We start from the raw sequence: 27,613 nt of genomic DNA, 5'->3' as shown, positions 1-27,613 counted from the left end.
AAGTTGTGGGCAAAGGGTGGATGGAATATAAAGCATTTAAAGAGCTACACAGTAAATACATGCCTATAAAGAATGCACCGCACAACTGAGTCTCTTCTCACCTCCTCAGCCTCTTGTCTGTCCACTCTCCCTACCCAACCCTAATGCTGACGTTCCGGCTACATTGGATTTCTTTAAGAGTCTCTCCCTCACTTCCAGAGCTTGGCACATGCTGTTTCCTGGGCTTGGAACACTTCCACAACCACCTCCCCATCCCCCTTTCCTTGCTAAATCCTATTGCTTACTCAGCCTAGAGAGATTTCATGAGAGCAGCAAGGACTGCAGTCAAGTACTCACCAACATAATTTCAGCACCTGCATATAGAAGGTACACAAGAAATGTCTGATAAAACAGGTGGGTTGGAAAGGCAAGAATGAGTACTGATGTGTTAGGGTGTTGAGGATTATTTTGTTTTTCAATCTCTAACCTATCTACATTATTGTGCCTCAACTTCTATAAGAGAAAAAAAAAATCAATTCTTCCCAAAGGAATGTTACTTATCAAAAACAAGTAGGTAAATTTTAATGTTATGCTATATACATTTTCATTTCCTTTTTGTACAATAAAAATGCAAAAAAAAAAAAAAGAAAAAAGAAATCACACACAGACAAAAACAAACAAAGCTCCCACTTGTCAGAAAAATGGTCCTTTTAGAATATGGTCTCTTTCCCACCTCACCACCTCAGCCTGACTCTCTCTCAATGTTTCACACTCCATCCTACCCAGTCACAGTTCAGCAGGTGGGCAGAATGTGTCCACACAACTGGACTTCCTGTGCCATTTGGCTTGAGCGATGTCCTCACACTCATTGGCATTGATCCTAAAAAGAGGTGGCTCTGGTGCCTTGGCTTTGTCATATCAGGGAACAGACTCCTGATTTCTATCTCAGGTCAAGCCTGGAACAATGTGAATTTCATTTTAGATCACCCAGCAAATTCCTTTTAGAAGTCTGTCTCTATTACCTTAGCCCAAGTATTGTTTTTATGTTCAACAGCTGCTGCACTGATGGGCTGCCAGCAGGCAGGAGTGGGTCAGGGGAAGTATTGTTTAGTTGGGAGTTTTCTGTCAATCCAGATTTTTAAAAAGGGGGCGGGGGAGGGTATCAATTATATTGTAAAGTAGATCTCCTTGGGAAAAAGTATAGAAGCTTTAGATGTGTTGGGTTTCATTTAAATAATGGTTCAGCTTTGCTGACCCCATTTGAGACAGGTCTAGCTAAGACTATGAAAGATGGATCCCAATAAAATGATAAAATCCAAGAGCGGCATCTATCCCCAACCAAGTTGAGAGTCCTATAAAGAGAAACACAGGCACAGAAAACTCCGTGGCTTGCACCACAGTCTAAATCTGATGATCATGCTCAGTGTGACGTCATCATTGGGTAGAGTATAAACACTTGGTCTTTTGGCAATCAATCAAGTAGGCCATCCAAATCAAGGAAACAGCAGAGTCCCACAATCATTTGTTCCTTTCGCAGACATAGGATGGCCCATGCCCAAACACTAAGCATCCACTTCCTTCATTCTAAGAGTATTCAAATGGTCACACATGACTCATTCAGGCACACAGTTTGGTTTCTAGGTGGCAGTTTATACAAGATGGGTTATGTCTGCTCAAAAAAGTGATGAAACAGACTAACCACCTAAGAACTATTATTATATCGGGATAGTGGGTTATGGGCAGTTTTATTCTTTTAATCAATTCCTTGGGTCTCCTTTTCACTGTAATGTAGACACATCATTTTTAAAGACGATAATTTAAAAGATAAAATTAATCTATAACTTTCAAAAGATTTTAAAAGGAGAGATTATTGTACCTCAGAAACTTCTTGCATTCCTTAATAACTGCTTATAGAGCCTCAGTATGTATAATTTATATCACTGACTAAAAAGTTCTAATTTTTGAAAACTGACCTGAGATGACAGTCCCTTTACTGTTTAGGTGGCCCTCCCCTGGACCTTTCTTGGCTCTATTCATGTTTCTCCAGGCACACTGACCACAGCCATCCATCTGGGACCACATTTTCAAGTCACAAAAATGGCAATTTTATAACAAGGGAAAATAACATTTTATCGGCAGTACTCCTCCACTTCCCACGCTCCCTGCCCTCGTCTTTAGGAATTGCCTATAATTATCCCCAGACAGATATGATCCTTCACCTGAATCATATTTGTTGAGTCAGCAATAGGCATAATAATTCCTTTTCTCCCTAAATGATCTACACATTTACACTGAAGTCTGTCACTTTAATACACCAAATCTCTCAAACAATAAAGCTCCTGGTAAGAAGAAAACTTGTCCACTGCTATATCCCCAATACCTAGAACAAGTACCTGACACATAGCAGGTGCTTAATAAATGGTGTTAAATGAGCAAATGGAAACTTGGTTTTCCATTTCCTTCAGCTCAACAGATAAAACAGCAATTAAGTGCATTTCTTGAAGGATATCATAGGGAAATCTCCACCACCAGTGAAGTTTAAACACATATTTTTTGTTAGGGATAAAATAGGAAATATTTCTGCACTGGGGAGCAGGCTAACCCAAATGACCTCTAACGTTCCTTTCAACTCCTAGAGTTTTTAAACTGATGAACATCACAGCTTAAGAGAGTCCATCAGCTACATAAAGCCTGATTCCCAAGTAGAGTAAATTGCCATGTTCTGTTTAAAATAAAGATAATAGCTGCCCCGGGATTTGGACGCAAAAATGCTAATTCGTCCAAAATGCAGACACATCCCTTGGGAGTAAAATGTTCTTGCTAATCATCAGTTATACTAGGCAAACAGCAGATGTGCTTCAGGGTCTTCTTAGGGCTAAGCCCAAAAACCATCAGTGGGGAAATGGAGAAGCTAGGGATCAAAATTAAAACTGAAATAAACAGTATCACACTAAATTGAAGCTTTGTTTTGCAGTCAACAACAAATCCACTTAAGAAACTTATCTGAATTTAGCCTTGAGGTTTGAATGGTTTGTAACAGAATATAACCATTTCATACGATAGAAAATAGTGCATTTGACATGTAAGCATTTTTGCCCACTAAAATGTCATATTTACCTGGGATATCACACTCAGATGTTCCCATTCAAGAATATCGAAAATTTAGGGTAAGTTATTCAGGTTGCATTTTTCTTCAGTCTGGCAGGGAGAGGTAGTTATCGCGAAAGGAGATATATGTCATAAATAACTTTTTTAAAAATCTAACTAAATACCTAGAGAAACTCCATTCACACATAAATCAACTTTGGAGTGGTTCTTTTCCCTCAGCGCACCCTTCCTTTCTTTTGGTGAAATCACAGACTAGGTAAGAAATGGGAGGGCCAGAGAACTCTTAACTTTAAAGATACAGTGTAGATTTCATGGAGCTGTGTCTGAAGAATCTTCCCCATTCATTGACTTTGTTTTAAAGCCATAACTGCAGAGACCACACATAAGACAATAACCCAATGAACAAAGTGAAAGGATTCAACAATTATCTGTGAAATGTGATCACACACTTTCTGTAGACTTTCTAACTTTATAGTCAATTCCTAATCACTCATACATTAGGTTTCCAAAAGATAAGTCTTCTGTCTTTAGATTGTAATTTAATTTTAATTCCAGTAACAACAGAGAGTGCGCAGAAAGAAGTCACCTCCTCTGTGCATGTATACTTAAAAAAAATCTCCTCTATTATCTGAAGAGGGAGGTCTAACATGAGAATTCTGTGGGATTAAGCTCACATATGGTTGGCCGACTTAGTGTTGGATGTGATTATGGCCACACAACTAAACCTTAAATCCACATACTGTTCCTATTTAACTGACATATATGAACTAATTTATAGAAAATGTGCAGCTAATTATTTCTTCCACCTCCTCCATCCCTCAAGAATGCACCAGCAATAATAGGTGTTACTGAAAAAGCCAAACACCCCCACTGAATATTTGCAATCCTAAACGTTTGCCAATTTATCTAAAGCACATATTGTTATTTTAGTTCTCTGAATCTATGCCTGCTAATAAGTATAATGGGGGGCAGGGGGAGGAGTAATTTAACCAGATAAATTTGACCTCTATAGACCTCAATTTTCTCACCAAAAATAAAACGACTAGCCCAGAGACTATGCAAATTCCCTCAGTAACAATAACCTACATGTGACCACTAATTATCAAGAGTACAATTTATGTGCAAAGGAAGACCAGAATTCTTAAAAGAGCCATGTCATTAAATCGTAGAGTTGAAAAGGCCTAGAAGACAGTTATGATTCGATATGACCGCTGTGTTTTCTGACTGCAGAAAACGTCTTTGAAAGCACCGCGGGCAGCCGAACCACCAAACCGAATTAGAATCCGCAAAGGGACCCATGAACTTCTCCCGAGGGGGTAGGGTGCAAAAGGCGCGCGTATCGGGGGAGGAGTTAGGCGGGGAGAGGGGGAAGAGCCGGGAGCCTGAGAGCACAGCCTTGCATTTCTGGGATTTCCGAGCTTCCAGTATCCCAGTAAGTCTTTCGTCTGTAACTACAAAATCTCCCGAGCCACCACCTGCAGCTGCACAGTTGTGGGAAAGGGAAGAAGAAAAAGGGAAGAGAAGGTGATAGACAGGGAAAGACCTCGCCCGAGGCGCCCCCAAAGCCAGTAAGGCGAGTGGACTGTGAACATCGACGAAGAAAAGGGGAAAGGGAAAACAGGAGGACTCCGCCTTTCCCACCCAGCTCGGCTCCTTTCAAAAAAAAAAGGAAAGGCCGCCGCCGCCCCTTCCTCCGCCTTTCACTTGGGGATGCGGAGCGGCCACTGAACCGCACCCTCGGAGTCGCGCCGACCGAGTCTTGCACCCCAGTAGGCGCGGCGCCTTGGCCCACACACTCGGGGCAAAGGTATCTCCTCCCTCCTACTCTCCTCCCTCCCGCCGTGGGGCACTCGATTCTTCACGCACCCGCCCGCCCTTCCTCTTCCTCGCGTCCCAGCCTCCTCGGCCCGCCGCCCCCGGCCTTTCAGCCGCAGAACATTTCAGTCCTTCCACCCACACCACAAGGGAGCCTCCAGAAAACTTTGTGTGTGTTATCTGGGGCTTTGTCCACATCCTGGGCAGGGCCCGCTCACCCGGGTGGATGCCCGAGGGTGTCCGGGATCTCACAATGCGCTGGGGAGGCCACCACGGAAATCCCACCCCTCTGACCTGCTTCTACAGCTGTGCCACACGCAGCGCTTCAGCTCGCAATTCCCATGCCCTGAGCGCCCCCTCGGCGCGGGGGAGACGGGAGGAAAGCCCCGAACCCGGCGCCCTTCTGGCTGTCACCAGGGAAGAGGTGCGCGGGCAGAGGGAGGCGGCTGAGATACGCCGCGCCTCAAAGAATCATTTTAAAGGGAACAGGAGAGGGATCCTTTTTCTTTCGCATCCCCAGAAGAGGGGCGCGACGAGGCGATCCACTGTTGCATCACGTAACTGAGCCCCTGGGCTCCTAACCCAGACCTCAGACGCGCGCCCAAATTCGTGCACACACCCACAGCCGTCGCCGCCGCCGCGGGGCCGAGCACCCGCCCGGCTCCCCTGTGGTCCCCACCGCACCCGCCCCAGAGCAGAGACCACCCGGCGCCCGAGGAGCAGCAGGCGAGGCCCCAGCACTCACAGACGGTCTCCCCACGGCCACGGCCATCGCAGCTGCGGCACCGGCTCCGGCTGCGTCCAGGTGCTCTCCGCCGACTCCGGCTGCTGCTAGTGCTCGGGCTCTGGCTCGCCTCCCTCGCGCCTCCCTCGCGGCTGCGCTCTGCTCGCCGGCGTCCCGCTAGCAGCCAGCGGCATCTGCTCCCCCCACGCCGCCGCCCCTCCCGCTTTATTAGAGCAACATGGCCACCCGCCTGGAAGGGACCATTCGCTTCCCCAGGAAGGGGTGTCAGCCTGCGCGCCCGGCCGCGGTGGTGGGCGGGAGGATGGTGGGCGGGCTCCGAGCCGGGCTCCACTGGCCCCGGCCGCAGAGCTCTCCCCTCCGCCCCCAAACGACCCTCTCCGCTGCCATGAGATGCCGACAGCCTGTGTGCTGGCCGCCACCCCCCGCTCCATCAGGTGCTGGAATCTGAGTAAAAGCCTGGGCGCGATCTCCCAGCCCCGGGGCCCGCCACGGGCTCCACGAAGCGGGCAGCTCCAGCGGCCGCCGGGAGAAGGAAGGGCGGCCGGGGGAAGACGGGTCGCAGGGACAGCACGTAGAGGAAAGTTAGCCCCGGACTAGCACGCCCCACCCGGAGAAGCCGGCCTGGAAGGGGCTGCGGACCACCAGGCGGAGCGGTGGGCGACCGAAGTGCGGCTGGGCTGGCCTCCACGTCTCCGCACTGGAAGAATTGCCCTTCCGCAAGTCTTCCCTTCCCACGTGGGGGCCCTCCAGGCCGCACCTCGGTCGCCCACCGCTCCCCTTGAGAAGGGAGACTAAAGACAGGCATCTGGAAGCTGTCACTGTGGCGCGCGGGCGGACAGGGGATCCCATTGGAGAGGAAGAGCCGTAGTAGTCGCTGCTGCCTTCGGCCGACCCGACCGCCGCCTGCTTGGGAGGAAGAAAAAGAACGCCCCCGCTGAAGAATTAAGGCAGCCATTGGTTGCTCTAGAGCGTAAGGACCGAGGCCTCCCCTGGGTGTCACTGGAGCGGCCACACGTGGGGGATCAGCCGACTTCATTCGATCGCTGGCGACAGACCCGGCGACCCGTAGGAATGCGCGCTGGGGCTGCGGCTGGAGGGCGCGGCGACGGCAACAGGCGGGTGGCTCGAGTGGGTGCGACTCTGGGCGCGTGGGACTGGGAACTCCTCCGCCGTGGGGAAGATTTTTTTCCCAGCAGATGTTGGGGTGCTACTGCGTGTCTGAGGGGCCGGCGGAATGGCGGCGTCCCGGTGCGTGCGGGGCAGCGAGGTGTGTCAGATGAGCTGTGGATCCCTGCGGCCCCTCGTGGGCCGGAGAGGGTGGCCCACGACAACAAGCGATTGAGGACAGCGATGGACAGGGCGGGGAACCAGCTGGGTGGAAGCACAGGGAAAGTGTGGTGAGGAGGGAAGGGCTGTGATCTGCCCTCGGTACGACGCCCCCAGGGACAGCCTGGCCTCCTGAATTAGGGAAAAGACAAACCGTCTCTTTAGACTGGGGCGCCTCAGAGTCTAACCTGAGTCTTCAAACGACCAGATCCCCTGGGGCCTTGAGTCTTCCTGTCCCGCTGGCCCTGCCTCACTTGCTCCTCAAGACTCCGACGCCCCCGCAGCCTTGGGCTAAGGGTCAGTCGTCCCCGGGCGCGGGTCCGGCTGCCGTGGAACTGATGCTGGGTTGCGCCGGTAGGTGGGCGAGGGGCTTGGTCACCCCGTCTGAATTCCACTGTCAGGACAGCTGTGGAACCGCCAGAGAAAAGTCCGGCCATGAAAGAAAGGTGAGGGGCGCCGACGCAGAGCTTATTTGTTCAGTCTGTGGGCGGACTCAGACGTGCAGAGCACCAACCTCTTCAATTTCTGCCGTCTAGACTCCAAATCTTTTGAAATTAGGGACCACCATTTTATGCCAAACATACAGTAGGCGCTCAATAAGTGTTGAATTAAGATTACACATAAATGGGCCGGGCGCAGTGGCTCACGCCTGTAATCCCAGCACTTTGGGAGTCTGAGGTGGGCCAACATGGTGAAACCTTGGCTCTAAAAAAATGCAAAAATTAGCCAGGCATGGTGGCGCTTGCCTGTAGTCCCAGCTACTATAGAGGCTGACGTGGGAGAGTCGCTTGAACTTTGGAGGCGGAGGTTGCAGTGAGCCGAGATCGCGCCACTGCACTCCAGTCTGGGTGACGGAGTGAGACCCTGTCTCAAAAAATACATAATAATAAGATTACACACAGATGGGTGCTGTGCAAAGGGAGGGGGAAGACAAATACGTTCTTCTGCAGCTCTGGTACATGGACATTTTGTTCTTTCTCCATAAGGAGGATCAGACAGAAGCAGCACTGCCCATGGACCAGAGGCCTCATGTAAGGCCTGGGAAGAGAGGGCTCCACACACCGCCAACCAGATGTAAGGGCAGTTGCAAAGGAACTGTGTGTTATCTTGACCAGAACAGACTAGAATTTGTTTATCAAATTTTTATTTTTTACTTATTTATTTTGTGAATGTATATGCTGTAAACTCATCTGCTTAGATTGTAAGAATGTGAATGCCTTACCTTGGTGGGTAGGTTAGTTTATTCTAATCAGCAAAACTTAACGTTACATATTCCAACATCTCATTTGGGATGTGAGGATGCTATGGGAAGGGTGGGTATTCTGGCATTGCTAGAATGTTGGAGCCTTAGTGAGAGAGCGGCAAAGTGGGGAGAACCTGACACTTCAGCTACAGATGATCACTTATTAGCTTTGTTATATCAAATAAGTTAAACTTTCTTCATCTCATTTTTTTTTCTACTGTAAAATAGGGTAGTAACAGTGAGTCCTGGTGGAGGACATGTTGTGTTAGCCAGATCCACTCTCCAACCTGCTGTCTGTCCTTTGGAGCCTTAACTCAAGAGACTTTCTTTCCCTCTAGCTTCCAGTTGAGTGAAGGCACTGGGAAGCAACAGCGATGGAACAAAGAGGAAGGAGTATGGTTATTTATTCCCCCCGGCTCCCTTGCTATGGTACCATTGCAGGCTGGCTGCATCCCTCAACCAAAGGAAGCAGCCAGTATCCCTCCCTAGAGTGACCCAGAGTAAACCCCTATGGTTTCCCTTCATTTTGCACATACCTTTGCAAATAGTCTTTTTATAAAACTATACTCACATTATCCAGTAGGAATGTAACATCTCATTCCTTCACAGAATTGTTTTGAGAGTTAACTGAGAAAATACTGTATTATTATTATTAGAATGACCGACAATTTCTGTCCAAACTGAGAAACTTTTGAGACTGGAAAAAGGGGGTTTGTGCTGATAGTAACGATGCCAGGACAATAGGAAAAACAAGGACTTATGGCCACCCCAGCTATTATTGCCAGTAAACTCTGCTTTAGACATATTAAGCAATCAGGAAGTGGTCGTACTATCACGCTTCTGTCACTAGACTATGAATGTCTCAAGGTAAGAAGTGCTTTTTTGTCTATTAGCTTCTGTCACATGGTCTGGTATATTCAATAAATTTTGAGTTGGAGATGAGGGTAAAGACTAGGAAATGAATAATTTTTATTGCCATACTAACATAATGAAGAGTCAAGGAGGTCTTTAAGCAAAGAAAATTTGCATTTTAGAAAACAGCTATAGTGAATATTTGACATTGTTAGTAATGTAGGGTCTATTCCCTTTTTAATGGAACCCCAATTTATTTGGAGAGCTTTTCCAATGAATGTTTCAACTTGGTGAAAAGTAAATGCCTCTTAAAAAAGAGGTTCTGGGCCAGGTGTACTGGTTCATGCCTTGTTAATCTCAGCACTTTGGGAGGCCAAGGCGGGCAGATCACCTGAGGTCAAGAGTTGGAGACCAGCCTGGCCAACATGGCGAAACCCCATCTCTACTAAAAATACAAAAATTAGTGGGATGTGCTGGTGCATGCCTGTAATCCCAACTACTTGGGAGGCTGAGGCAGGAGAATAGCTTGAACTCACAAGGTGGAGGTTGCAGTGAGCCGAGATCACACCAGTACACTTCAGCCTGGTTGACACAGCCAGACTCCATCTCAAACCAAAACAAAAAAAAGAGGTTCCTCGCCGGCTGTGGTAGCATAGTATAGTCCCAGTTACTCAAGAGGCTGAGGCAGGAAGATCACTTAAAGCCAGGAGTTTAAGGCTGTAGTGCGTTATGTTCCAGCCTGTGAACAGTCACTGTATTCCAACCTGGGCAACATAGCAAGATCTCATGTCCAAAAAAATTAATTTAATTTATTTTCAATAAGAGGCTCCTGAAGAGACTTTCCATCACACCCTTCCTTTCATCAGCACAGTACATACACTCTTAAGAAAGTATGTGATCTAAGCCTGGCCAATTAGATGCTGTTACATTTGAATCTTGAATCAAGTGACACAAAGACAATACAAATTGTTACAGTTTATGCAGGCCATAAATTATTTTTTACTTTTTGGCAAATTGTTACAGTTTATGGGGTCTATAATTTATTTTTTTATTTTCTGGCTTAAGTTATCTAGGATTTGTTTCTGTGGTTTACAATGAAAGAACCCAAAGACCAGATCACTCTTGACTACCATAAAAATGATTAATTATAAAGGGATACGAGAAAAACAGGAGGCTGGGCACAGTGTCTCACGGCTGTAATCCCAGCACTTTGGGAGGCCAAGGTGGGTGGATCACTTGAGGTCAGAAGTTCAAGACCAGCCTGGCCAACATGGTGAAACCCCATCTCTACTAAAAATACAAAAGTTAGCCGGGCGTGGTGGCAGGTGCCTGTAATCCCAGCTACTTGGGAGGCTGAAGCACGAGAATCACTTGAACCGGGGAGGCAGAGGTTACAGTGAGCCGAGATCGCACTGCTGCACTCCAGCCTGGGCAATAGAGCAAGACTGAGTCTCAAAACAACAACAACAACAAACAAAAGCACACACACAAAACAGGGGATAAGTTAGCTATTGCCACTTTAATTTTGGATGGTTTAACTGACTGTCCTGAACTGACTGATCCTGAACTCCTTCTGCAACACAATATGTAAAAATGTTCATTAAAACATTGTAAAACACATCTACATTTGAGAGGAAAATGTAAAACTCTCTATTCACAGATAACACAAATATACAGAAAATCCTAAGGAATCCACTAAAAAATCACTAGAAGTAATAAATGAACTCAGCAAGTTTACAAGATACAGGATCCACTGAGATTCTGATAAACATGGACAGGCAAAAACATTGAAACCGTCATTTATAAACTCACATAGGCTCCGGTGATTATCTCTTCTTTTCTTTGTTAAAAAAATGCATTTAAAAATCATTCTAGAAAATCGTTAGGCAATGTTAAATTTACCAATAACTCTCTGACTTTTCTTTGCCCCTACCACTTTTTATTCTCTTTGAAAATCAAGACAATATTTGCCCTTCTTCAGTCTTTTGACATTTCTTATTTTTCTCTGGCTTCTGGAAAGTGAGTACTTACCTTTACGATCACTTATGAAATCTCTTGCATGGGTAATTCATTTAGGCCTAGAAACTCATTTAAAGCAATTGATTGCTTGCTTACCATGCTGGATTTTAGTAGCCTTTAAATCATGTTTATTCTACCTTTTTTCATTAAAACATTAGTCTCTTTGGGAGAGTAAACAAATAAATTAAAACTTGAGTTTTACCTTTTCTTTTTCATCTGATAGCATTATGTCATCAGCACCAAGCAGTAGCTTCCATCCTTTCTTATTCACCGTCTTGTGGCAAGTATTATTTGAAAAACAAAAAATAAATTTAAAAAAATGTCTTGGTATTCTTTTTAAAGGCAAAAATTATCTAAGCCTGCAGGGACATTTCCATTCCTATAGGCTGCGGTACTCTTTAAAGCACGCTCTTTAAAAAATCTGATTGCAATAAGTACATCCTGTGAAGTGACATGCTCCTTAGAGTAAGATGACTTGGCTTGCTGGCCACTCTGTTTGGCAGCCAGCCCTGGAGCTGGGTCAGTTTCCCCTGGCTCTGGCATCGTTCCTTCTCAGATCATTCCTTTCTCCCTGTGGCCAGTCATTGTGGTGACAGCTATTATTCTTTTTCATGAGCCTAGAAAATGTATGTGGTGGATGTCCCTCTGAATACTATATACTGCCACTGAATTAGAAGAGAATCATATGCACTTGTATATTCTGACAGCCATGTCACTTACACCTTCTCACCTTTTGTCTCATCCTATTTGCTATCTACCATTCTACCACTGTCCATTTCTACCAGCTGAATAACTCTCTGATGCAGGGGTTACTCTGCACCCTCATCTCCCTTACTGTAGACTTGTTCCTTTTGAATGAGGTAAAATTTCCTTGACTTATAATATTTCAGTCATAATTTCCTTGCTACCTCATGTACCAATACCTATTGGATTATGTTCATTTTGTTAATTTTCCCAAGTTCAATTTGCTTTGCCACTAATTCTCTCTTTCCAGGCTGAGATTTCAAAAGTCATCAGCATTGTATTTCACCTTACTTCTGTCTGTTTTATTTAGTCCCATCTGAAGCAGCAGAAGTGGCTGTAGGTTGGCTGGTATCATGAATTTTGGCAGATTATGCTTCATGAGTCATCATTCCACAATTTAGGAAGATAACGAACTAGCCATTGCAAGGCTGCCTTCCTACTCATCAGTAGAGAAAACATGGGCTTCGGAGTTAGGACACTTGCCTTCATGTTCCTACACTGCCAAACATCATGAGCTATGCAAAATTTTTAAGTTGATGTATATGGGTATAGGCGAAGCTGCTGTAATGGGAATATCCCAAGAGTCATTGGTTAAAGAAAAATAGATGGTTTTTTTGTTTGTTTGTTTTTGAGACAGTCTTGCCCTGTCACCCAGGCTGGAGTGCAGTGGCGCGATCTCAGCTCATTGTAAACGCGACCTCCTGTGTTCAAGTGATTCTCCTGCCCTGGGCTCCCAAATAGCTGGGACTACAGGTGCAAGCCACCATGCACAGCTAATTTTTGTGTATTTTTAGTAGAGATGAGATTTCACCATGTTGACCAGACTGGTCTCGAACTCCTGACCTCAGGTGATCTGCCTGCCTCGGCCTCCCAAAGTGCTGGGATTACACTGCACCCAGCCTAGATGTTTATTTCCAATTGTTACCTTATCTACTCTGATCAAAACAGTCTCACCAGCACCATATCCACATTCTACCCCATGGAAAGGGTGAAGAAAAGAAAGTAGAAAATACTAGTTTCCATTTAAGGAAGTGACATGGAAATAACATAAGTCACTTGTGTTCACATTCCACTGGCAAAAACTCAGTCACAGGAATGTACTTAGCTGCAGGGGAGGCTAGAATATGCCCTCCAAAAACTCAGGGGGGACATCCTACTTGTAAAAGGAAGAAATGAAAAATGGACACTGAGAGGAAATCAGCAGTCTCAGAGGTAATATACTTACACAGTTTTTTAAAAAACATAAAATGATGCAGAATGAAGTTTCCACTCTGTTCACCATCTATCCAGTCCTCATGCCTCCCAACAAGAGGTAAATAATTTATTATTGTCTCATGTATCTTTCCAGAGTTTTTCTAAGCAACTTGCAACAGATATAAATATGTATCCTTATTTCCTACCTTACCCCATATTGTACATGAAAGAAAAAATATACTATGTATAACATTCTGTATCTTTTTTTTACTTAATATATTTTGCAGTTCCTTTTATATAGATACATAGTTATCTTCTTCATTTATACAGCTGCCTACTGTTTCTAAGGCTGTATCACTGATAAAGTCTCATGGATAAACTCAAGGTTTTTTCAATCTTTTATCATGATAAACCATGCGCAATAATAACCTTGTACTAGTCATTTTGAACATGTGAAAGTATATCTGCAAGATACATTTCCAGAAATGGGATTAGCCAATCATATGATATTAAGCCAACCTTTTGATCTCTTTGAGCTGCATTTTTTAACTAATAAATTAAGCTCATATTTACCTCAGGATCATTATTATAATGAAATAACCATATAAACAATTATTATACAACAATATCAAAAACAAAATAGGGATAAGTTTATCAAAATACGTGTAAGATCTGTACTCTAAAAACCTATAAAACTCTGTTGAGAGAAATTAAAGAAAGCCTAAAGTAATGGAGAAATATACCATGATCATGGATTGAAAGACTCAATATTGTTAACATGTAATTCTCCCCAAATTGATCTACAGATTCAATATAATCCCAATTGAAATCCAAGCAAGCTTTCTTAAAAATAGAAATTAACAATCTGACTGTAAAATGTATGTGAAAACACAAAAGACCTATGCTAGCTAGCCAAAACAATTTTGAAAAAGAATAAAGTTGGATAACTTACACTGTACAATTTCAATACTTAACTAAAAAGCTACAATAAGACATGGAATCGGCCAATGTACAATCATATAGTCCAATGGAAGAGCATATGGAAAGTCTACATATAGACACATATGGTCAATTGATTGTTGGCACAAGTGCCAAGATAATTCTATGGGAAAGGATAGTCTTTTCAACTAATCATGCTGGGACCATTGGATATCCATATAGAAGAAAAGAACCTCAAACCTTATTTCACCTATACACAAGATTGAATCCAATGGATCATAAACCTAAATGTAAACAGTAAAGCTTTGTTTAGAAGAAAACAAAGAAAAACTCTTCATGACTGTGGGTTAGGCAACAGTTTTGTAGAGGAGACACACAAAGCACTAACCAACTGGATATTATCAAAATTCAAATTTTTGCTCCTCAAAATACACCATTAAGAAACTAAAAAGGTAAGCCACAGACTGGGGAAAAATACCTGCACTATTTGCAAAAAAATGATAATGACAAAATATGTGAACATACACATAATAAAAGAAGATACATGTTTGGCCAAATGCATGTGAAATAGTGGTCAACATCATTAGTCATCAGAGAAATGCAAATTAAAGTACAATTGTATGCCTCCTAGTAGAATGGTGAAAATTAGACTGATGATTCCAGTTGTTCGGGAAGATGTGGAGTACTGGAACTCTGATGCCTTGTTGCTGTCTTTGTTTAGTGTTGCTATAATAGAATACCCGAGGCTGGGTATTTTACTTTAAAAAAGGTTTATTGGGCTTATGATTGTGGTGGCTAGAAGAGTCAAGATTGGGCAGCTGCATCTGGTGAAGGCCTCATGTTGCTTCAACTCATGACAGAAAGCAGAAAGAGAGAGTGTGTGCAAAGATCACATTGTGAGAGAGGATGCAAGAGAGAGAAGCCAAGGAAGCCAAACTTATTTTTAATAACTTGCTATCATGGGAACTAATCCATTCTCTTAGAGCAAGAACTACCTCACCTCTGTAGGAGGGCATTAATCTATTCTTGAGAGATCCATCACCCTCACCCAAACACCTTCCACTAGCCTACCTAACAACACCACCACATTGGGGATGAAATTTCAACATGCATTCCGGTAGGGACAGACCACATCCAAACAATTGCAGTTGGTGAAAATGCAAAATGTACAAGCACTTTGGAAAACAGATTGGCAGTTTCTTATATAGTTAAACATATATTTACCATATGACTCTACATTTACACTAAAAAATAGTTACACAACAGAAATAATGAGTCCACAAAAAAGTATTCATAGCAGCTTTATGCATAGTAGCCAAAAAATGAAACAGCCCAAGAGTTCAACAACAGGTTAACTGATAAACAAATTGTGGTACCTATATTTACATAATAGAACACTACTTCGGTATAAAATAAACCATGGATACATGCAAAATGTAGATAAATCTCAAATACATTATCCTGAGTGAAAGAAGTCAGACCCCCAAATTACAAATGGTATGATTCAACATACATGAAATTCTAAAAACACAAAACTGTAGTTACAGAAAGCAAAACAGTGGTGGCTTGGGGTATCAGATAAGGAGGATGGACTTGAAAAGAGCACAGGATGGGCTTTTGGAGTGATAAAAATGTTCTGTATCATGGTTATAGTGATGATTAGATGAGTGAATGAATTTGCCAAAATTCATTTGTCTGTACACTTAAAATGGGTATGTATTGTTGTATACAAGTTAAACATCAATAAAAAAATCTTAAATTGCTGTACCAATATTGTTTTTGTGATATCAAAACCTGTAAGAGTGGACCTGTTTCTCTAGAAGTTATCACATGCCATCAAACCTTTGCTTAGATTTGTTGAATGCTTTTTTGTGTCAGGCACCATGCAAAGTATTTTGTATGCATCTCTCATTTAATCATCACAGCAATCCTCTGGCATTTCTCCATTTTATGATGAGCACAGAGACAATAAGAATATTATCCACTTTGGGAGGTCAAGGCAGGAGGATGGCTTGAGGCCAGGTGTTTGAGACCAGCCTGGGCAACATAGCAAGGACCCATCTCTACAAAAAACAAAACAAAACAAAATCATCCACATTATCCAATGTCTAATTACACTGTGAAATTAATAAGTGGTACAGCTAAGATTCAAGCCCAAGTTTGTTACCCTACACCACCCACATCTCTCACCAACAAGCTATGTTGCCTCCTTAGCACTCATATCTTTCTTAATATAGCTCTTGGAATTTCACTCACAAAGGCTAAGAAAATCACCTCCATTGTTAAAACACTACAAATCATAAGGTCTAGCATTTGAAGGAGAATCATTAGTTGTGAACAGACAGCCGACCAAGGAGACCTAACTTGGTTCTTTTTTTTTTTTTTTTTTTTTTGAGACAGAGTCTCACTCTGTTGCCCAGGCTGGAGTGCAGTGGCGTGATCTCAGCTCACTGCCAGCTCCACCTCCCGGGTTCATGCCATTCTCCTGCCTCAGCCTCCCGAGTAGCTGGGACTAGGCGCCCGCCACCATGCCCAGCTAATTTTTTGTATTTTTACTAGAGACAGGGTTTCACTGTGTTAGGCAGGATGGTCTTGATCTCCTGACCTCATGATCTGCCCACCTCGGCCTTGCAAAGTGCTGGGTTTACAGGTGTGAGCCACTGCGCCCGGCCCCAACTTGGTTCTTACTGAATATATGTTTAGCACAATCTGGTACTTAGGAGGCAGTATTATTGTTGTTATTATATTATTTTACATACCCCTTGGGATTCTCTTCTGTCTGCTGCCACTACTACATTGGCACCCAGGATCTGCTGATCCCCTTTAATACCCTGGCCCCAGTCCATACAAAGACTCTTCCCTATTTTCCCCTTAGCAAAACTGAAATTGCTGGAACTTAAAAAACCTTAATTCTAGTGTACAAAAGGCAAACAAGAAAATGCATAATTAGGATAAAAGTCATCTGACTTACAAAATATATGTTTCTGAACTTAGCATTTATTCATTAAACATTTACCAATAGTGCATACTATGAAAAAAAAAACAATGTGTAAGACAACGTGTATGCTGCACTACCATTTCTGTAAAAAGGGAAGAGAATGCATCTAAATGAACATGCATCTTCAGAAGGATGCACTAGAGGTTGAGAATAGTGTTTGCTTTTGTGAAAGAGCACGTGGGGCAGGTGTGGGTCAAGGTGATGAACATTGTAAGTGAGTCAACCACATCCATTCTACACAAATGCATTTGGAAAATGGACTTTTTAGCCAGGGATGGCTCTGATTGTTACAGGTATGATTCCTTTCCCCTGACAGTGATTTGTTAAAGAAGAGATATGTCACCCAATTCTGTCCAGTGAATGAGAGGAGAGCAGAGGAGAGGTTTGCTGTAAGCTTCTAGAATTTGCTTTCTCACTCTAAGGAGAAATTCACAGAAAGTCCTCTCTCCTATTAGACACAAATGAGGAAGGATGAAGCCCAACTGTTTCCATTTGACAACTGTGAAATAAATTAGCCTTAGGCTGAAGCCCAGGCAGTAGATAGCAGAGTAGAAAAACAGAAAGAATCTGTGTCCTTGATAATATGGTGAAGCTGCTAAATCAACTAACTCTGAACCCCATCTCCCATCTCTGGTAAGAGAATGAATACATTTCCCTACCAGTCAGGTGTGAGGTTTCTATTGCTTGTGGCTGAAAACAATTAGTGCAGATGGAGACTTATCTTGTTTTATGTTTCTGTATCTTCCTTTTTAAATTACGTGCATGTATATCTATTTTTAAAATTTTTAAGAGTTTATGTGGGCCAGGCACGGTGGCTCATGCCTGTAATCCCAGCACTTTGGGAGGCTAAGGCAGGTGGATCACCTGAGGTCAGGAGATCGAGACCATCCTGGCCAACATGGTGAAACCCCGTCTCTACTAAAATACAAAAAATTAGCTGGGCATGGTGGTGCACGCCTGTAGTCCCAGCTACTCGGGAGGTTGAGGCAGGGGAATCGCTTGAACCCCGGAGGCGGAGGTTGTACTGAGCCGAGATCATGCCACTGCACTCCCGCCTGGCTATGGAGCAAGACTCTATCTCAAAAAAAAAAAAAAAAAAAAAAAAGTTTACTTGTTCCAGGCATTGGGAAAATCCTCTTTAATCAGTAGGGGTTTTTCTCAAGATGGGCTTTCTTAAGAAAACTGCTTCTTCCTCATCAGTGATCTCAACCACCCAAACTCCTCCAGGAAGATGTAGATTCACTCTTTAGAATGAATATGGGTTGAACTATATGAAATTGACACTTTTTTGTACCAAATATTGGTAATTTCACAGTATAAATCAGTGTTCAGGTAGAAGAAATTCACATGTTACAACCATGGGCATCAGTCCTCCCTGCCAATGCTCTTGGCCATTGAACTTTTCACTCGGTCTTTCCCCAGTTGCTGTTTATTTTAATCCTTTTACCCCTAGATCACAGAGAATTGATGGAGAAAGACAAGAACCCTGCAGCTCAGATCACTATACATTCATGCTGTCTAACCCTGTTTTTGTTTTCTCTATTACTTGTCATTTCCTCTAGCAGCTATATTATGCTTCCTGCTTCCAGAGAAAACCAAATCTTCCCACCAGGGCTATCCTTATGCCCCCTCATATACAAATTGCACCTCTGCCTATAACTCTCAGCATCCCTTCTCTTTCCCAAAGATGCTGTCCCAGACCCTGCACTCTCAATTGTCTGATGTTGGAGCAGCAGATAAAGCAAATAAAAAACACTAATACATCATAATCTAGAGCACTAGCTAGCTATTGCTGCATAACAAATTACCCCCCAAAGTGTAGTGCCTTAAAACAATCACCAGTGATTATCTCAGTTTCTGTGGGTCAGGAAATCAGAAGTGGCTTACCTAGGTGGTTCTGGCTCAGGGTTTGCGGCACGGCAGTCATGATGCTGGCTAGGGCTGCAGTCATCTGAAGGTGTGGAAGGGGCTAAAGATCTGCTTCCAAGATGGCTCACTCACATGCATGGCAAGTTGGCACTGGATGTTGGTGAGAGGACCCAGTTCTTCACCATGTAGTTTTCACCATAAGGCTAAGTGAGTGTCCTTATGATATGGCAGCTGACATTCCCAAAACCAGTGATCCAAGACAGAGCAAAGAGCAAGGTGGAAACCACAAGGTCTCTCATGACCTCACCCTAGAAAATTATACTCTATAATTCCTACAATATCCTATTGGTTGTCATATTAGCTCTATTCAGTGCAGGAGATGACTACGGGAAGTGTGAATACCAGAAGGCAAGATCACTAGAAACTATCATGGAGGCCGAACACTGCAGGTAGTTATTATTATCTCCAGTTTACAGATGAGAAAACCGATGCTCATTGGGTCTATAACATATGTCAAAGTCACACAACAACAAAACAGTGGTAGAGGCTGATCTGCCTCTTAAACCCATACACTTGCTACTGTCATCCTGCCTCTGGTGTGGTGGTGTACTATCCTGGAATGACTTTGAATTGTTATGTCACTGTTAAACTATTGTTTAATTTTTTTGCCTAACCATATTTTATAATTTTTCATTTTTCTTACAAAGCCGTGCATATGGTAGACATTCAGTAAACTGTTATTTCTACCCAATAAGTCAACTGAGAAAAACGGAAGGGTTGGCACCCTTATAAAGGTTTGACATGGCTACTGTTGTCCGATGATATTCTAGTTTCAGTAGGAGCAAATTAATGATAATAATAATTAAGGGAGCTAGAAGGATAACTGGACATGAATCATACTGGCCCTAGCAGAAGGGTTGGGGAGAAAAAAAGAGGCCAAGTTCATCAGTTCTTTTTAGGGTTAACCCCACATTGGATCCCAAACTGGATCTGATCACCTTTCTCTCTGATTCTTCTTATCATCATCTTCCTCAATCAGATGAAGTTTCCTAACAGAAAGAGGTTGAATTTTAATGTATTATCAATTCATTCTTTGGTCCTATGCAATAACAGGGTTCATATTGGTATCTGGATTTAAATATTATTTCTTTCAATTTGTTGATGTTTAGGTAAATTTTTCATATATATATATATATACATATATATGTAGGTACACTATTTATAAAAATCTTAGAATCTTTAATAAGCCAACCTCTCAGAGAAAAACACATTAATAAACTGGTGTATTTTCTTCTAAAACACTGTATATTTTTATATAATTAAAAGATGATGCTAAAAATAGCACTTTATCCTTTTTTACAATGTAACATTTTTACATTTTACATTATTAAAAATCCTTCAAGAACATTACTTGATTCATTGATTATTTCTGATTACATATTACTAAGACCTCTTTGCAAAGAATTTGGAAATTTCTGAGAAATATAATGAGAAAAATAAAAATCACTCATAAACTCACCATTCAGATAGCAACTACCAATATTTTTATATATTCACTTCTAGATTTTTTGTATGCATACTTACATATATAGAAATGTATTTGTAAAAACAAAAGTGTTAGGTTGTTTTATAATCACCTTTTTACTTAAAAGTATATCAGAACATCTTTTCGTATTAATGCAACAAGCCTTCATTACATTTTTAATGACTGCTACTACCCATAATATCTAGATTATTTCTATATTTTATTTTTATAAATAACTCTGTGGCCAATGACCTAGCACATACATCTTTCACTGCTTGTTTATTTCCTTAGAAGAAATTCCTGGAAATGGGACTGGTGGATGTCACAGGAATTTGAGACAAATCTTCATTTTTTGGCTCCTTCCCCCTAAGTTCCCTCAGTACTTTGTAATAATTCCCTCTACATTTACTTTGTAATAATTCCCTCTACATTTACTTTGTAAGAATTCCCTCTACATTTACTTTGTAATAAATAATTCCCTCTACATTTCGGGAGTGTTGTAGAAATTCTTTTTATTTGTGTGGACTGCTATGTGTGAAGATTATAAAGTAGAAATATACCGATTTGGGTCATTTTATTGTTTTGTTTTGAAGTCAAGTGGCAGACATAGACACTGGCTAAAGCCAGTAAAACCAGATAAAGCCAGTAAAGCCAGTAAAACAGATATTCATTACAAGGGTCTGGGGAGCTTACACAGGAAGGGTTGAACAATCAGGCCACAGAGAGAAGAACCACCCCTTCAGCAGGAGTCAGCTTTACTTCCCAGCTTTCTGACACTCTGTGGCAAAGTCTGGTTGGCCTGGCTTGGATTGTGTGCCCACCTTTTGGCTCGTGAGTGTGTGTATGTACATGTGTATGTACACATGCACCTTGACTGATCCCACCAAAATCCCAAGGCACAAACGTAGTTAATTTCCAAAAGGGGTAAGAGTCTTACCTTAGGCTGCTGTAACAAAATACCATAAACTGGTGGCTTATAGACAATGGAAATTTATTTCTCACAGTTCCAGAGGCTGGAAGTTTGAGATCAAGGTACCACTATGGTTGGGCTCTGGTAAGGGTCCTCTTCTAGGCAGCAGACTGCCAACTTCTCCATGTATGTTCCCATGGCTGAAAGAAAGATAGCCAGCTCTCTGGCCTCTTATAAGGGCTCCATCCTCATGATCTAATCATGCTCCAAAGGCCCCACCTCCAAATACCATCACATTGAAATTAGCATGTAAATATATGAATTTGGGAGATGGGTCACAAGCATTCAGTCCATTGCAATAGGCAAAAGCCACTGTGAGTACTACCAGGATGCTATTTGTATTATTAGGTTGGTGCAAAAGTAATTGTGGTTTTGCCATTACTTTTGCACTAACCTAATAGAATATGTTTATGAAATAAGGTTATAAATTGTTGCCTGTAGGCTTATTTAAATGATGACAGAGAAGATATTTGGTAAATGTTTCAATATTTAAGCATAAATTGGGCTCAAGTAAGGCTCAGAGGGAAATTATCTTTAAAACTAAGTAAAACTCTTCTGTTAAAACGGGGGCCCAGAATCAGCTACCTGCTATATGGTTCCATGGAGCAGATGTAGAGGACAGGACCCCAACCTTGGTAAAAGGCCAGCAGCTGAAATTAAACAGTTCAAATTTCCAGCTGCCAAGGTTCTATGTTAAGGCTACAGTGGACCAAAACCCTGAGCAAGCCAGTCCAGGATGGCAGTTCAGAGAACTCTCCGCTTTGATGTTCCACAAAGGATATCCTCCCCACCATCCATTCATCTATAACTACCTCTATCTGCCATCCTTAGAACTCCTTCTTTCATTGCCATGCAAGAGCCAGTTTTCTCTTCCTTTTCTCCCACTATCTTTCATGTGTTAGGGTCCGGTGGGTAGCAGGAGAGAGCTCTCTAACAAGCCATGTTGCGGGTCGGGTTCTCTAGAAGCAGATGCAAAAATTGAGGTTGGGGTAAAAAACCTGTATTAGGCATCAAACCCGTGAAAGGAAGGGGGATGAAGCAGGACTGGGCAGACAGAAAACATGAACCATGATGCGGACCCAATAAAGCTTGAGCCAACCCAGTGGGGAGCTCTGGAGCAAATAATGCCCACCAGTTGTCCCCTTCTGGCAGAAATGGCCACACCATTGCACCCTGGCTCAGTCATTGGATGTGGGCTACTTCTGAAAGCTGTGACTTGGTGAGGAGCGTCTCTCTACAGTTGAGGCAGACCCTGTAAAAGCTGACAACTGAGACTGTGCTCACTGTACTCCCAGCTTCTCACTGCACTCCCAGCAGCCGAGTAGTAAATTCTACTTCGAAGGGGATTTATACTGCAGATTTCGGTTGTCCATAAGCCACAGGTCCTTTTTCTATTTTTCCTGTTTCAAATCTTTTTTAAACTTGACTATCTTTTTTTTTTTTTTTTGAGATGGAGTCTCACTCTGTCTCCCAGGCTGGAGTCCAGTGGCACGATCTCAGCTCACTGCAACCTCCGTCTCCCGGGTTCAAGTGATTCTCCTGCCTCAGCCTCCCAAGCAGTTGGGATTACAAATGTGTGCCACCACACCCGGCTAATTTTTGTATTTTTAGTAGAAATGGGGTTTCACCATGTTGGCCAGGCTGGTCTCGAACTCCTGACCTCAAATGATCTACCCTCCTCAGCCTCCCAAAGTGCTGGGATTACAGTTGTGAGCCCCTGCGCTCGGCCTAAAATTGACTATCATTTTTAATAACCTTTTTTGTACTTAAAAATGTTAGATTTACAGAAAAGTTTTGAAGATGGCATATACAGTTCCCATGTAACCCACACTCAATTTCCCCTATTATTAACATCTAAAATTAGTATGGTACACTTATTACAATTAATGAACCAGTATTGATATATTATTATTAACCAATAACTATTCAGATTTCCTTCATTTTTAGCCTAATGTCCTTTTCCTGTTCCAGGATGCCATATACAGGGGAGCCCGTAATGATTAGTTGTGACGTCTCCTTGGGCTCCTTGAAGAGTACTGGCCAGATATTTTGTAGAATGTCTCTCAGTTTGGATTTGTCTGATGTTTCCTCATGATTAGACTAAGTTTATGGGTGTGCGGTAGGAAGATCACAGAGGCAATGTGCCATTGTCATCACATCATATCAAGGGTATATACTATCAACACGACTCATCACTGTGGATATTAACTTTGATGACCTGGCTCAACTAATGTGTGTCAGGTTTCTCCACTGTAAAGTTTCCTCATTTCCATACAGTGCTCTCTGGAAGGAAGTCACAATGAGCAGCCCACACTAAATGAATGGGAATTATGCTCCACCTTTTTAAGAGTGGAGCATGTATAAAAATTATTTGGTATTCTCCTGCATCATGGGAGATTTGTCCATTCTTCCCACTTATTTATTAACAATTGTTCAATCATTTACTTATATCAGTATAGACTCATGGATATTTATTTCCTGCTTTGGGCTATGATCCAATACCACTTTATTTATTTTGTTGCTCAAATTCTTCCACCTTTGGCCCCTAGAGCTCTTTCAGTTGGCTCTGTTGTCCCTTTGACATACCCCCATCACTGGCAGTTTGCTTGTTTACTTGTTTTGAGCACTTCCTTACTTTCTAGCACTGCAAAACGCTCCAGGTTTATTCTGTACATCCCCTGTCCCAGTCCTAGGCTCTGCCATTTCTCTAAGGGTCTCTGGTTACTTTTACTGGAGATTGGTATTAGAAACAAGATCTAGGCACTAAGTGTGCTCATTGCTACGGGGATATGGTTGCTTCTAGACCTTCTCAGCTGTCAGAGAAGAAAATATATGTGTATACTAACCTGTGTATATGCATTTATCTATAAATATTTCTATGCACATCAATCTTTCATATCTGTGAGTTCCACATGTGTTGATTCAACCAACCACAGATCAAAAATATTCAGAAAGAAGTTGGGTGCAGTGACTCATGCCTGTAATCCTATCGCTTTGGGAGGCAGAGGCAGGAGGATCCCTTGAGCCCAGGAGCTCAAGACCAGCCTGGGCAACACAGCATGACCTCATCTCTACAAATACTTTTTTTTTGTTTTAATTAGTTGGGCACAGTGGCACATGTCTATTGTTCCAGCTACTTGGGAGGTTGAGGTGAGGGAATTGCTTGAGCCCAGGCAGTTGAGGCTGCAGTGAGCCATAATCACACCACTGCATTCCAGTCTGGGCAACAGAATGAGACCCTATCTCAAAACAAAACAAAAAACAGAAAACAAAAGAAAAAAAAAAGAAAAAGAAAATGTTCAGAAAGGAGAAAAACAAAAGAATGATGTGTCTGTGCTGAACATGTACAGACATTTTTCTTGTCATTATTCTCTAAACAATACAGCATGACAACTGTTTACATAGCATTTACATTGTATTAGGTATGATAAGTAATCTCGGGATGATTTAAAGTATACAGAAGAATGTGCATGAGTTATATGCAAATACTATGGCATTTTTTATCAGGGACTTGAGCATTCTGTGAATTTTCATATCCTTGGGGTGGGTGGGGCAGGGGTTCAGGAACCAATCCCCTCTGGATATCAAGGGATGGCTCTACCACCATTTGTATCTATGAGTTCATACTGATGTCCCCAACTCAAATCCATTACCACATAGATCATTCTAGCCTTCTTCTTGTCTGTAACCTCTGAGTCCAATAGTGAGAAACCTGGCTCTTGCCATCCACCATACATTTTCTTAATTCTTCCATTTTAGTATGTATTTGTAGTAATTTCAGAATTGTTAGCATATACTCAAAGAGAAACAACTTTATCAGGTTTTTTTGCCTTTAATGTATAGACTCCATTCATTTCCAAAGGTACTTAAGTCAGCACCCTTTCCTCCTATCCTCTTCAGTGAGGTTATTTCATACATTTGTAATATAGTAGATGCTTTTATCATAGTCTGTATTCCATCCTGTGATCCCCAACTCCCTACTTTATTTTTTAATTTGCATACATCAAAGTTCACGCTTTGTGCTGTAAAGTTCTATGGGTTTTGACAAATGCATCATGCCATGATCCGTTACTTATATGATCCATTATGATATATACAGAGCAGTTTTATAACCCTAAAATTCCCCCATATTACTATTCAATCCTCTCTAAACCGCTTGCAATCACTGATCTCCTTACAGATTCTGTAGTTTTGCACTCTCCAGGATGTGATAGAAATGAAATTATACATTATGAAACCTTTAAAACTGGCTTCCTTCACATAGCAATATGCACCACAGGTACTTTTTATCCTCCAATATCTAACTTAGGATAGAAACATTGCTTCATAGAAAATTTTCAGAATTTTTTCTAAGAGATAGGGCCTTGTTCTATTGCCCAGGGTGGAGTACCCACTGGCATGATCACAGCTCACTCCAACCTCAAACTCCTGGACTCAAGAGATCCTCCTGCCTCAGCCTCCTGAGTAGCTAGGAACACAGGATGTGCTAATTTTTATTTTTATTTTTTGTAGAGATGAGGTCCCACTATGTTGCCCAGTCTGGCCCCAAACTCCTGGCCTGAAGCAGTCCTTCCACCTCGGCCTCCCCAAGTGCAGCTTGGTTAGGCAAAGTGTTGGAATTACAGGCATGAGCCACTGTGCCCAGCCAAGAAATTTTAATTAGCCTGTGAATTTTTTTTCAAAGCAATACACTAGGTAGGAACATATGTACATTTTAAAGCTTTTGATACATATTGCTGTTTTACAGGAAGGACTCTGCCCTCTTGGCAGCATTGGATACACTTTTAAAAAATCTTTGCCGTTTCACAGTAAAAAATGATAGCTTATAGGTTAAAAAATCTAAATTTGACAATTAGTGATTAAGTTTTTTAAATGTTTACTGACCTTTTTTTTCTTTCTTTGTAAATTTCTTGTTGATATCATTTGTCTATTGTTTCCATAGGGAGTACTTAACTTTTTTCTTGAGCAATAGAAGGTTTTATGCATGAAAAATGTCAACCATAACTATAGATAAATAAAATCATCTTCATGGCTGCAAAATTGTCCATCATATGAGGGCATCAAAACTTAATGAATTATTCCCTGGTTACTGAATATTAGATTGTTTCTGATTTTATTTTTTATTTTTCTTCTTTTTTCTCTCTCCTTCCTCCTTCTCTCCCTTCCTTTCCTCTTTTCTTTCTTCTTTCTTCCATTTCATTCTTCCCTCCTGCTATTATAAATAACATAATAAACATTTTTACACATATATATCTAAATTTTTATTTTTATTTATTTATTTATTTTTGAGACAGAGTCTCACTCTGTTGCCCAGACTGGAGTGCAGTGGCGCGATCTCGGCTAATTGCAGACTCCATCTACTGGGTTCAAGCGAGATCTCCTGCCTCAGCCTCCTGAGTAGCTGGGACTATAGGTGCGTGCCACCAGGCCTGGCTAATTTTTGTGTATTTTTGTTAGAGACGAGTTTCACTATGTTGGCCAGGCTGGTCTCAAACTCCTAACCTCAAGTGATCTGCCCGCCTTGGCCTCTAAAAGTGCTGAGATTATAGGCATGACCCACTGTGCCTGGCCATTCTAATTATTTTTTAAAGAAATGTTCCTGAAAGTGATATTACTGAATGAAAGGTATACATATTTTAACACTCTTGACACATAGAGTTATTTTCCAGAAAGACCAACAATATTTCTTTCCACCACCAATACATTGGAATCCCAAGGCCATCACACTTTCATCAAGAAAAATGATTCCTTTTGCATGTACCTGGCACCACCAAGAGATGCTTTTCTGGTTTGGGAGCAAGCTGAGGGGTTAAGGCTACGTCCATAAATAACAAAATGCTAGAGTGGTCTTTTCTGTTAGGATGTGCAGTTAAGAAGAGATAGTATTGAGATACCTACTGCTGCTTGCTGTAAGATTCATTCTGCTCCATTTAATCATTTTCAAAGATCTTTCAAATAAGCTGTGTGCTTATATACGGAATTTCTTACAAGCCAAGAATGCATTTTAAACCGAGTAGTGACATATTAACAAACAACAACATACTTTTAAAACGCATTTGCCTAGGAAAGGTATAGATTAAGAAATGATTAAAAGAATTCAATCCCAGCACTGAAAGAAATACAAAGTATATAATATTCTTCTTTTAGAATTATCATATTAGATAATGTCAAATAAATGACCCATTCATGATTGAACAATTGTAGAATCATTGAGCAGTAGTCTTAGTTTTTTTGTTTGTTTGTTTGTTTTTTGAGACAGAATCTCACTCTGTCACAGGGCTAGAGTG

General features: G+C 42.0%; 1 protein-coding gene and 1 long non-coding RNA gene across 10 annotated transcripts in view; one reads left to right on the top strand and one right to left on the bottom strand.

Annotated features, from left to right (window-relative positions):
• Positions 1–5,953, bottom strand: part of SEPTIN11 (septin 11) — a 97,151-nt gene extending 91,198 nt beyond the window's left edge. For 4 of the 9 annotated variants that reach the window (XM_054486797.2, XM_054486804.2, XM_054486805.2 and 1 more), the window contains exon 1: positions 5,648–5,913. In XM_054486797.2, coding sequence (XP_054342772.1) covers positions 5,648–5,674 — 27 coding nt within the window. In that variant the 5' untranslated portion in view covers positions 5,675–5,913. Of the gene's footprint in view, positions 1–5,647 lie in introns of all 9 variants that reach the window. The other 5 variants (XM_063663777.1, XM_063663781.1, XM_063663782.1 and 2 more) reach the window with 2 other exon arrangements.
• Positions 5,954–6,012: 59 nt separating this feature from the next.
• Positions 6,013–15,735, top strand: LOC134739443 (uncharacterized). The gene is made up of 2 exons (XR_010126076.1): positions 6,013–7,419; positions 7,960–15,735. It is a non-coding gene; the product is annotated as an uncharacterized LOC134739443 (long non-coding RNA).
• Positions 15,736–27,613: the final 11,878 nt, after the last annotated feature.

The sequence above is a fragment of the Pongo pygmaeus genome, chromosome 3 (genome assembly GCF_028885625.2).
Source record: "Pongo pygmaeus isolate AG05252 chromosome 3, NHGRI_mPonPyg2-v2.0_pri, whole genome shotgun sequence".
NCBI lineage: Eukaryota > Metazoa > Chordata > Mammalia > Primates > Hominidae > Pongo > Pongo pygmaeus.
The sequence above is the reverse complement of the archived record's forward strand: the minus strand, read 5'-3'. Positions and strand labels throughout refer to the sequence as shown.